Below are 12,650 nucleotides of genomic sequence, written 5' to 3'. Positions count from 1 at the left end.
ATCTTGGGAATCTTCAGCAACGCCACACCTACCCATCTTCCTCCCTTTGGTGATCATCTCTCCCATTTTTGACCTGCATGGAAGCAAATTATACAAATTACAGATTATAACATTGGGTAACTCCATCCATTTCTCCTCCATCCTGCCATCCCACCCTTCTTTCCTTGTCCCTCCTCAGGGATTCTTGTCACAAACATTTGCTGAGACAGGATGTCCCTTCTATATGTAGGCACCGTAGAACCAGTTCCAGTAAAGAAGGGGGTATGGTGACCAAATCCAGTGCACTTTCTAGAAACATTCAGTGTATTTTTGCAAATTTGTAAAAATAAATAAATATGGAGAGCTGAGACCCTGTCTACACTACAGGTTACTTCGGTGTAGCCCCTGAGCGACGTAAGTTACACCGACCTAAGAGCAGGTGTAGACAGCACTATGTCGGCAGGAGAGCTTCCCCCACCAACATAGCTACCACCTCTCGCGGAGGCAGGAGTTATTAAACCGATGGGAGAGCTCTCTCCCATCAACTTAGTGCGTTTCCACCACAAGCACTACAGCGGCACAGCTGCAAGTACTGTAGTGTAGATGTAGCTTCAGACACCATGTAACAGGAAAAATTTACAAAGGAACCTTTGTAAAAGAATCTTCACTCCAACATTTAACAGGTATGACTCAGTAAACCTTTTCTCCTTAGATTCTTTTCCCTAGGAAGAAGCAAATATTGGAAAAAGAGATAAAATGGAGGTCCAAGCTTTTACATCTTCTGAAGTATTATCATGGAAAAATAAGAAACAATTGCAAAGAGAATATCTTCTTTAGGATAGTTGTGCTAGCTAAAACATACCTTTTTAGTGAAAAATTACTGCTTGGAAACATTCTCATTTTTATAATAAAGTTATAAGATTGTAAACTAATGTAAAACTATCACAAAAGAAAAAAAGAATGTAGATGGGTTTCAAGAGCCAGACATCATCTCCAGGATGCAAGTTCTGGTGTTGATATTGACACTTACATCTGTCAACCTTGTGCTTTTACCTAGGGTAGATCAACAAATGTGTATCACTCCTCACTAGTTCTGCAGTTTGCCATGTTTATGGTTATGGTTAAATAACAATTTCAGAAGCAATTCAGTTACTTCTGTCAAAATTCCTTCTCAAATGATTTAGAGTATCCTAACTGGGCTTCAGTTCGTCTTTGACAATTATATAGTCATAGACTCAGCCATGCAGGAAGAAAGCGAAGAGGGAAAGTATGTGGTTTAATGAGTGACTTAACGTATCTGGGAATACCCAGCAATAAATCGTACAGTTCAGGTCATTGTTCTTGCCTTAATTGTTTACACTTATCTGGAATCCAACTTGGTCCCAGTCCATTGCTGGGACACCACCACTCTCTCCTCAAATGAGGGTTAAGGAGGGCTGGAAAAGAGGGGGCGGGTTGTTTTCCCACTGTACTAGACATTAGGAGCCCCAACTCCCCTTTTTTCAGCTTTCTTAGGGAATGCCGTCCCTTAAATCCCCTTCCAATTCCTATTTATCAGGGAACCATATCCTCTCTGTAATGAGTACCTGCACTGGACACCTGCCACCTACTAAGTTTGCCACATCTTGACCTGTCCTCCTTATGTACTTTGCCCTGACTTGCTGTGAGGAAAGCAAAAAAAAAAAAAAAACATGCCTCAGCCAATCTGGTGGTGAAGCAAAAATTCCTTCCAAGGAACTAGTACAATGTCTACAGCAGATGATGATAAAGCTCAGTCCTATTCTGATCTCATGAGTGAGAAGTTGCGTGCAACTGATTGGTGATTGATGAGAGTTCCTTCCCAAATGTACAGAGTATAAATACTTCCCCCTCCTCTGGTGCACATGGTAGGTCAGTGCTGCCACATTGTCCATCCACTTCCTATCCCCTCCACCCCTTGGCTCTGATAAAGTAAGTCCATCCCCTTTCCTCCTCCCTTGTAACCCAATTGCAGTGGGAACCTTAAAAACCCTTTTTCTTGCTGGATGGAGAAAGACCCACCACATTCAGTTGTGGTGAGGACATTTGGTTAAAATTACAATAAGCTATTATACTAAGACTTTCAGTAATGATCTCTTCACAAAACTAAGGGGGAAAATATCTCCTGATGTCATGTAGGATTTTATTGCAAAGCTGATGTTATGCTATTACTGGAGAACTCATAAAATAAATCATGCACACATAGACTGCCGTGTATTATTTGTAAAAGATTATTTGTTGGGCTAGAATTGACTCTACTTAAGCTTTTCTCTGATGTTTGAATGCAGGTTTAAAGCCAGGACCTGTGGCTTTCTTAACTCAGAACAAAGTATGTAGCAGGGGCAAGAATAGATTTCCTAGGATTTCTATAGTAGTGATAACGTGAGACTGTCTCAAATTCCACACCTACAGCATCACGTGTCAGCTTGTAGAATTTCAAGAGCACTTCCTTACCAGAATTCCATCACTCACTAGCCATTACATTTATCTAATCTGTTCAGTACCCTTAAATACACAGAGCATGGGTGAACGTTATATGTCATAACTAAATGCTGCTAGAAATAGAAAACACAACAAGATTAATCCCAAAATAAAGATAGGACTTTTTTCACACTGAAGTCCTGAACAAGTGGAAAATGTATCCTGTCATATTTTAAACGTGGTCTGTCTTCTATTTAGATTAGTGCAAAATTCCAATTACAGTATAAGTATGAGTTTAGTTATTGGTCAGCTTCCATTTTAAACATTTATTTTCTGACAGATGTATTTAGTTTGTTGAGCTGGTCTTAGTATTAAACAGTTTAAAACACGGACTATTGTCAAGTCATTAAAATCTTACTAAAAGCTGGAGAGTTCTCCCTGAGAAAAGATTACTTTTGATTGTTCTTGTGTGTGAAAAGTATTTTCATAGAGAATGTTTTTTAAGTTTATCTAACTATAATACTAAAAAAATAGTTTAGGAATATTCCTCCATTATACTAGATTGAGAAAGTGGGGGAGCCTTCCATCATTTCTTTGGCAAAGGAACAATTCTTTGTAAGCATGTATACAAGCATAAGTTCTGATCCTGCAGAATCATGTCCATGATTTGTTGCTTTAAGTCCAATATGGTGAAGATGAATAAGATGGAGTAGTAATAAAACTTCAGTGAGAGATCACAAATTACATCAGCCCTACCAAGAACCTCTACTTTTACATTGATACTACCATGTATAACTTCTATGACGGGGAGGATTCATCTCTTGAAGAAACGAGAGAGATCCCAATTTTTGTAAAATAGAGGCCAGTGCAACACTGTTTCTGGGTATTTTAATGTCCTTTATTAGCGGAAATCAGGATTTACTATGTGGAGCTGCTCTTCATTGCTGAGACCTGTTGGGATCTGGGCTGCCACCTTCGTCAGTTGCTCATAGTGTCTCGCTGCTTCCTGAAGTTGGTGCTGACATACTTCATTCTTTATATATAAATCCATTAGCCAGATTTAAGGCACATGTGCTACCAGGGAGCCTTCCCTTCAAGCTCTCTGGTATCTTATGTACCTTAAATCTATCTAATGGATTTATTACCATAATGTAAACTGAAGAAATACTGTGCTCTGTATACCTGAAAGGGACTGTTTCAGGCTTTAGAATGGAGGAAGAGGAGGGGGAAAAAGTGGTCCCAGCTTCTAGATTTCCTGAAGAGTTGTTATATCTAATTCCTCTTCCCTCTCCACATAATGTTGATAATTTTTACAGGAAACCGATTCACTGTCTAGCTGAGGGATGAGATATTCCTTTAATTTTGGCTCATAAGTGTTCCATAAATTTGACACTTTTCAACCTAAGAGTAAGAGGAATTATTCTGCTGTATTTTCATAAGTCATTGTGATGCCTGACTTTCAGAGGAATGTGTAAAAAGTTGCTAACTTTCTCTGTGTAATTGTGACTTTCTCTTAGTTTAGTATTTCTATCTATGAACTTAATGGTTCTAGACATTTAACATTAGTTATTACTTACTTTAATCAGTGTAGCTTTGTGTTAAAATATAGTCCTTGAAAACCTGAATCCTTTTACTATTTTAACTTCAACTTTTTTTGTCCTTGTCTTGTCCTTATTGGTATGCTCTTGGGGTTTGCTCTCCATTTCTCGTTCTGGGCCTTATGGGAGAGAGCCTGCCTTTTCCTCTGTCTGTCCAGAATAAGGCATCTGAATGCATGAATAGGTACCAATATTATTTTTCCCCCCATTGTGTATGTGCATGTGTTATATTTCAGGCTTATTTAGTATGCTGTAGATATCCTTAATAACAATTGTTTAAAATAAAAAATAAGACTGTCAAAACTCTTCTGTGTCTGTTAGCAGTGACAGCCATGAGACACTAGCATAAGATTGTGGTTTTCTTTCTTGCGTGTTTGACGTGCTACTAATAGATATCTGGAATACGTTTGACTGTTATTCTGACCAATTTTACATTCTCTTAACTCTTTTGAGAGTCATGGTTTGATAATAGCATGACATCTTTATTCCTCATTCTCTGAGGCTATACATGTAATTTCTTCAGTCTTTGAAGGGAGAAAGTGCCATATACATATTGCTTGCTGCTTATACAGTTTGTTAGGCAAATAGTATCCTACACTCTCTTCCAGTTGCATGGTGAACATGGCTACCTTGAGAGAGAACGTAATAGAATTCTATGAGAGAAAAGACACACCGCGTTAATCAGGATATACAGGTGAATGAAGACAGAGTTCAATTTAAGCAGCAGGCTTCAGCTTTATTAACTTAACCCTCGGGAACATGTCTCATCTCCTGTGACTCTCATGCACCAGGCATTTAAGTGTGTTCAGTCCAAGGTTGCATGGCTCCCACTCTACAACCTCATAACTGGGAGTAGACCCTCTTCAGCCTATCTTTAGGACTCAGCTCACTTCTGAATCCTCCCATCCTCCCCCCTCCAAGGAGGGCAGGAGGTTATCAAAGAGGGTCCTCAATCTGCAAAGCCTTCAGCTCTCCCCTTCTCCCATAGTCACAAGGTCCACCAGTGAAATTCCAGGTCTCTTACTTCTGGGAGTTGGCCCTTTTGGCCTTTATCCACACTGGACAGTGGCAGCAAGTTGCAATGAACTAAACATTCCTACAAATTACTAATATTAATTTCTAAGTCCTACTTCTTTTTAACAAAACTATACTTCCATTTTACTGTGAGGAAGGTGAAATAACCCAACAGGCCTCTGCCAGACTGGCACAATGGGAAAAATTTGTTCTTAATCCCAAAACAGGTGAGTGGTCAGATTCTGTGCATCCAAGACCACAGCTACTATACTACAATTATAAGGAGGGAGGATAGGCAGCTGAGGTGCCCCCCAAAACCTCAGTAGAGGTTTAAATTAATGGTGAAGTTAGGGGGATGTGAGAGGCCAGTCAGCTTCCCTCTTTACACCACCCTCTCTCCCATCCTCCCCTCCCCTTGGCTGGCCAATAAGACATGGAAGGCCTTGAAATCCCAGGCATGTGCTGTCCCCCTTCTTTCTAAGCTGTCCTGTTTAATACACTGCTGGTCTGATCAGCCTTCCTGCCTAGTGAGATGGGAGGTGGCAGCCAAAAGACTTGCACTAGAACAAAATATATGATAGAGCTGTCTTAAAGGAAATAAGAGGGCTCCCTTGTAGCAGTCATGTAGGTGAGTGAAAGACCATGTTCAAATGTTTGCAGCCCTGGGAAAAAAGGAAGGGAGGGAGAAAGTTGTCTACAAAACACGGAGTGCTGAAAATAGTGGGAAAACCCCCTTATTTGAGAATAAGTTTGCACATGATTGAAGTGAGAGTCTGATGTTAACACTAACTCAGCAATTTTAGAGTATATAACAGATCATGTAGCTTCACACAAGATCAAACATATTGTGTTCTGTCAAAATTGTTTGTATTTCTAAAGCCAAGTATGATGGTAGGGTATTTTTCAGTGTAGAATAACAAGTGGGAAAAGACTCCATCAAAACAGAAGTCCAGCTGTAAGAGTTATATGTGGAATGTAGCTTATAAAATAAAAAGCATGTTTGTTTTATACATATGTGAATGAAAAATTCACTTGGTTAAAAAATGCTTTTGTGTAGTTAGTATTTGTGTGTGTTGATACTAGCTGTAGTTTGTCCAAAAACTGTGAACAGTTAAATTACTAATGTGCTCAAAATATTGATTTCATGAACCTACAAGGTAAATGGAGTTTTATAGTCAGTTCCAGTACTTGGTAATGCAACAAAAAAGAGGGAGATTCATTGATTCTGTCATTAAATAAATATAACCAAATAAAACCAAAGCTTCTCAAGCTAAAATAGAGGATTTTTGAAGTACTAACTAGTAGAGAGAACTTGAAAATTGCTGACCTCACTTATGATTCTGTGAATGGCTGTCAGTTGCTGTTAATTCTGTTAACAGTAGCAGATGAGTTCTGAATGTCTACTTTTGAAGTGCATTTATAATGTAACACACAGGAAATATTGTAGCTTGTTTCAGGAAGGAGCATCTGATGAGACTTAGTAATTTAGGTACCATGTCTTTTTATGGAACTGTGGGTAAGATCTGATTAAACATAACTAGACTAGAATAATGAAAACACACATTTGATATAAAATTATGTACATAAGAACAATAGAAATGTCAGAGTGTTGAAGTTTAATACTTAGCTGCTAGCAGCTTGATGTATCTAAATATCTCAAATAGTTTTGATTTTGAGATGGCACATGGAAGCTTTTTGTATGCAATAACATTTGAAATACAATACCATGTGCTTTAATAATTCAATAAATGTTGCTAACTTTATTATCAAGTGTAGTGTTTTTGTAGCTAATTTAGTGTTTTTTGTTTAAGTATATTGTTTAACCTAAAGGTCTTAACATGCAATACAATTATTCCTAAAATGCCAGTTTAAAAAAACATGTATGGTAAGATTTGTATTGTGTTTCTTCTAAACAGATTGCTTCATGATATGATCTAGGAAAATTGGCTCACTTAAGCAATTCTTGCTAAAAGATCCATTAGTTTGTTTTGTATTGTGTTCACCGCAAATAAAATACATCAAGTAAGATAGGAATAAAATGAAAAGCTCCAATTATTGGTATGAAAAACAGAACAAAATGCTGCAAATTTTTTTAATGATATGAAAAAGAGGGAAAGGAACTACACAGCATCAACTGATCTAAAATAAAATTGCAAAGTGACATTAAAACTCAACATTTGTCACACTGCAGTGGTTATATTAGTGTGATATCTTCTATTTTTTATACAGGAGGATACTGTGAGAACTCTTAACTTTTTTTTTAAGGTAACCACTCAAGTTATAATAAATTTTTAGGCTCGGAATGATAGTTTTGTCTAATTTGTCTTTGCTTTTTGCTTTTCCAGGCTGTCCACACAGGGATGAGGGCATACATTTATAATAAGAGTTCTGTTATTGGCTGTCAGGGAGAGCATTCAGGAATGCGCACATACTACTTCAGTGCAGATACCCTAGAGGATATGAATGACTGGATCCGTGCCATGAATCAAGCTACTCTGATGCAAACACGTTCATCACTGAAGAGGCAAGTTGAATATGTTACTAACTTGCAGCTAAAAACTTATTTCAAAAATCAAGAGTAGTGAGTTAAAATATATTTTTAGAAGCAAGAGAATACTTTTTTCATTTTTAACTTTTTAAATCAGTGAATGAGATGTATACAATTCATTCTGATTTTAAAGAAATTTGTGGATTTTTTTTATAGCCGTCCTACATTAGTATACTTAGATGCTAATGAATCAACAAGCTAGGGAGCACAAAGTAAAGTTCAAAATTGTTTTGACAGCATCAGTGGTGCTGGTACACAAAAAAAGTACTAGGGCTTGTCCACATGAAGACTTAGTATACAGCAAGCCAGGGTGTGAATGAAATTACAGCTCACTAGTCTGTTGCGCACTAAGTCACTCTGTGGACCCTCCTACTGGATTCTAAAAGATCCATAGAGTGCAGTATGTCACAGCACACTATGGAACTTTTAGTACACTGTAGCAGGGTCCACACAGTGACTTAGTGTGCAACAGGCTAGTGTGCTATAGATTTATTCACACCCTGGCTTGCTGCGCACTAAGTCTCTGTGTGGACAATGAAATGAAGCAAGTTTAAAAAGAAAAAAATAGGGCAAAAAAAAAACTTTTGGAGAGAAGTGGAATGGGGATACTGTTTTCAAATTTCTAAGAGGGATATTCTAAAGAGTAGAGAGTAAAAACCAAACTATAAGAAAAGGACAAATATACTTTATCAACTTTAATTTTCCCATGTTTTTCAGTTATGGAATAAAAGTGTGTAGATACATCTTGGAAACTAGTATTAGTTAACATCTTGACTTACTGTATTTTCTAACACTGCGTTTTGTAACATTTTGGGGGTGGGATATGCTCTATGTTATATAACTAGCACAGTGGAGTCCTGGTCTGTGATTGGAGCTCCTAGGCACTACTTTTTTCTAAAGCTCATTTCTGAAATGCTGAAATTCTGAAGTCCAGGAAAAAGCAATCGTGGAGCAGTAAATTTCAAAAGAGGCTGGGATGAGGAGCTAGCAGTTGAAAATGCTCTCAGAGACCAGAAAAATACTGTTTTGGCTCAGACAGGACATAAATAGACAAAAAGTAAGAGAGACTTCATTTTTAAGACCACCCCCTATGATGATGGATCAGAAGAGACTATGAACTCTACAATAGTAATCAATTTTTAAGATTATCTCACACCTTAAATAATATTTATTTTCTTTTTTGTGATGTTAGTATAATGCCATCTTAAAGGAATTTCCCTCAATGTTCACACCAAGGATATATAATATTTACCACCCTTTTATTCTTTTTTTTCTGTAATTTTTAAATTAAATACCTCTTTGGAGGGCTCTGACTGATATGTGGATATGCAACGTGAAGAGGTTGTTTAGTTATATATGTTTATTTCAGGTAAAAGATAATAGAGAAAAAAACTTATTAACTGTTGAGTTGCTGATATGACACAAAGGGGGGCCATAGTTAAAGATGAATTGTTCTTACAGCTGGTCACCAAACAGGACAAACCGAGAGGCAAGAGCAGTTTGTCCTTGAGAGGCAAACTTTGAAAACCCATCACAGAAATAAAAAATTGATAGTCTGAATGTAATAGCAAAATGCAGTCAGCAACAAAATACTGTTAATGTTGGCTCAGTATATGACGTGTAGGTCATTGTTACAGCTTATTCAAACGTTAATTGATTTTAATCAACTTTCACTCCCTTCTTTTGTTTCATGTATACTCATTACATATTACATAAAATGAGTGGGACCTGAGAACACTCAGCCTTGATCTATCTCATCCTTGCTACCAGAGTGCAGCTTTGATGATCTGGAGGGAACAGGGACACCTCCTGCCTTCACATTCTTTCCCCTACACTCCCTGCCATTGGACAGTGGAGCGTTGCGGAGTTGGCTGATTGGCTTTTACCTGCTGGGATAGGTAGAACGGGGTAGTTTCTCTTTCCCTTTACTGCTGGTAGTAGCCAGTTTGAGTTCTTTTGCTTTCTGCTGATGACTCATCAGTTTGACTGTGTTCGAGACCTGCCGTTACCCACCCATATCTAACGAGCTTGATCTCTTCTGATTGGGGGCTAGGTTGATGGCCATACTTTGTTTGGAGTCTGAAAGGGATTTTTCCCATATGGCAAAACTGGCAAACTGCTGAGTGGATTTTTTCACCTTCCCCCCAGCATCTAGGAGGTCGGGTTTGCGGGCTTTCAATTTCATTGTTGCAACTTTAGCAGGTTCCAGTGCAGTTGGTTGGTTAAAAAAGGTTTGATGTGAGGTTCCTGTAACACAATGGGATGCTTGTGCATGGCCCATAGCACAACATTGTTCAGTGAGGGGGTATGTCTCCATGTCTGTTCAGTGTGTGACTCCCTTCATTTTATTTCTCCTACCTCCTACATAGAGGAAGGGATCTCAAAGGATCCAGCCAGGATCTTTTTTAAACATATTATGATGTATGTGTCTCATTGTTTCACAGCATGAGGGAAGGTGTGGTACACAATGGCAGGCAGAGGGCAATTCTCAGACTGGGAGAGACGGACTTGTATAAAGGAGTGTGATGCCTGGATTTGCTTCTCCAGCAAACCCTGACCTGCCTGTCTCCCAGGAACCACAAATCTTGCCTTCTCTTTGGCACATCACCCTCATTTTCTTGACACCACCTCCTGCCCCAAGTGGCCTAGGTAAAGTTCTAGGACTATAGAATTAGGGTCTTGGATACACCCAGAAGTTGCAGTGTCTTAACTAAAATCAGTTTTTAAATTGATTTAGCTAAATTGGTGCAGCCCTCTATTGACCACTCGTTAATTTGATTATATCTATGTAAATCATGTGTAAACAGATTTGCATTTCCACATAAAGGTTTGCACTACTTTAGCTAAATGGATTTAAAAACTGATTTTGTTGAACCACTGCATCTTTTGTGTGGAAACAAATAATCCTAGATTTAGCTAGTTGACAGAAATTCACATTCACATTCACATTTGAATTTTTCAAAGAGGGATCTCAAAACTCTACTTAAAGTGGTAATCAAAATTAGTGAAGAGTTAATGACAAGTTCAGATACAGATGTAAATGCATAGAAATGCAGGTGACAACTATTTTTTTCTGAAAGATTTTGGCCCACTTCACTAGTAAGCATCCTACACAATTTCAGAAACATTTGTGCCAGTCTTTTAAGTTTTATAAAGTGTAGAACAAAGGAACATGTAATAGACCGGAGATATCCTCTAGTCTGCTGAAGACTTCCCTATCTAACCTGGGATTGGTGGGTGAGGGGAGGACTAAATCAAACAATAACTGTTTGTCTTCAGCTGCTTCCAGTTTTTCCCTGTTCTTACAATTGACTTAGTACTACTTTTCTACATTTTGACTTTGGCAATGTATTCCTTTTCTTACACCTATTCTGAAAAGAGAACTGTTTTTATACTGAGGGCTTATCCTGTTTTTAACCCTTAGGCGCTGAAGATTAAAATTTCACAATGCAGTTTCCCAGAAGTACTGCGCCTAGTGCTTGCTTTTGGCAAAACTCTCAAACAATAAACAACGGATAACCTTCAAATTCCAGAACCCTTGTGTTTTCCAGTTAATTATTGTCAGAAGCAGTTTTAACAATGTCCATACCTGTATCCTGTAATGAGATTACTTTTCTTTTTCTAGGTATAAATAACAGACCTGCCAGTAACTAATCTTTTTGCTCTGGAATCTAGCTCCAAAACTGTGATTTTGGTTTTGGCTGCATGCTGATGCCCATTATGTACTGTATATACTCGTTCATAAGCTGAATAATTTTGGTAAAAAAGTGATGCATCAAAGAGTGGGGATCAGCTTATAAACAGGTCTACACCAAAATGTGATGATTTTAAACTCTATTGAATCATTGAATTGAATAGCTAATACATTGTCATTTTGTTTACCTGGAGCGTCTGCAGACATGGAGCCCCTCAGCTCTCTATGGCCGCAGTTCACCGTTCTCAGCAAATGGAAGCTGCGGGAAGTGGTGCGCCACTTCCCGCAGCTCCCATTGGCTGGGAACGGCAAACCGCGGGCACTGGGAGCTGAGGGGCTCTATGCCTGTGAACTCTCCAGGTAAACAAAACGTTCTGACCCGCCAGCAGCTTACCCAGCGGCTGGGAGCCAAAGTTTGCCAACCCCTGAAATATAGGGTCGGCTTATGAAAGGGTCACACAGTTTTTGCTATTTTTACCTAACCATCTTGTGGGGGGGGGTCTAATGAACGGGCTAATGAACAAGTATATACAGTATGTTCTTTATAAGTTATGGCTAGGAACAATTGAAAGGAAAAATATCAGGGAGGCCTGTAAATTTTACATACTGATTCCATTTTTTCGCCCATATTTAACATTGAATTGTGAAGGAATAAAACAGAAAGCGAAGGTAGAATAACATATATTTGAAGGAATTAATATTCAAAAGATGTGTACTTACGTAATTGTCTGAAAAGCAATTTGGAAAAATAAGAAAAGGAGCATCTTTATTTGAACCTGTGACGGGATGTACCAGGCCCGGAGGCTCTTTGCTGGAGGCCTCATGGTCTAGGCACACCCATCCCAGGAAAGGAGCAGTGGAGCTAAGTCCTCCGAGCAGCCTAGAGACACTGCTCAGGAAGCAGCCAATCAGAGAGGCTTCAGGGAGCAGCTAATTGGAGCCCGGAATGGCCATATAAAAAGGAGCTGCAGTGCCAGAGACAGGCAGTTCCTGGCTGGAGCCAGAGGAAGGAAATTGGTGCTCCTGGCTGGCCAAAGGGAACTGCAGCACCATGGACAGCTCAGTACTGGCAGGGTCCAGGGGAGTGAGAGAGAGCTCCAGGCTGGCTGCTGGGCCTGAGCACAGAAGAGCCTTGTGCTAAGGGTGAAGCATCGTTGAAGGCTGGGGCTGAGGGGAAGTGTCCCAAGGAATTGAAGGTAGTTTTGTTAAAGGGACATAGCGGCATGAGAATCCCTGGGCTGGGGCCTGGAGTACTGGGTAGGCCTGAGTCTCCTCCCTACCCCAAAGGTCACTGGGGAAGTGGCCTACAATCGGACAGCGATAAATCCCCGGAAGGAGAACTGAACAGTTAAGCAGCCCAGCTGGCGAGTGTTTACAC

The 12,650-nt window shown here is 39.2% G+C and overlaps 1 protein-coding gene across 19 annotated transcripts in view; it reads left to right on the top strand.

Moving 5' to 3' along the window:
• Positions 1–12,650, top strand: part of PLEKHA7 (pleckstrin homology domain containing A7) — a gene marked incomplete at its 3' end in the record, with an annotated part of 276,779 nt that overhangs the window by 203,299 nt on the left and 60,830 nt on the right. For 17 of the 19 annotated variants that reach the window (XM_034770147.1, XM_034770144.1, XM_034770154.1 and 14 more), the window contains 1 exon segment: positions 7,376–7,554. In XM_034770147.1, coding sequence (XP_034626038.1) covers positions 7,376–7,554 — 179 coding nt within the window. 19 annotated transcript variants of the gene reach the window in all.

Source organism: Trachemys scripta, chromosome 4 (assembly GCF_013100865.1).
Source record: "Trachemys scripta elegans isolate TJP31775 chromosome 4, CAS_Tse_1.0, whole genome shotgun sequence".
Taxonomy (NCBI): Eukaryota; Metazoa; Chordata; order Testudines; family Emydidae; genus Trachemys; species Trachemys scripta.
The sequence above is the reverse complement of the archived record's forward strand: the minus strand, read 5'-3'. Positions and strand labels throughout refer to the sequence as shown.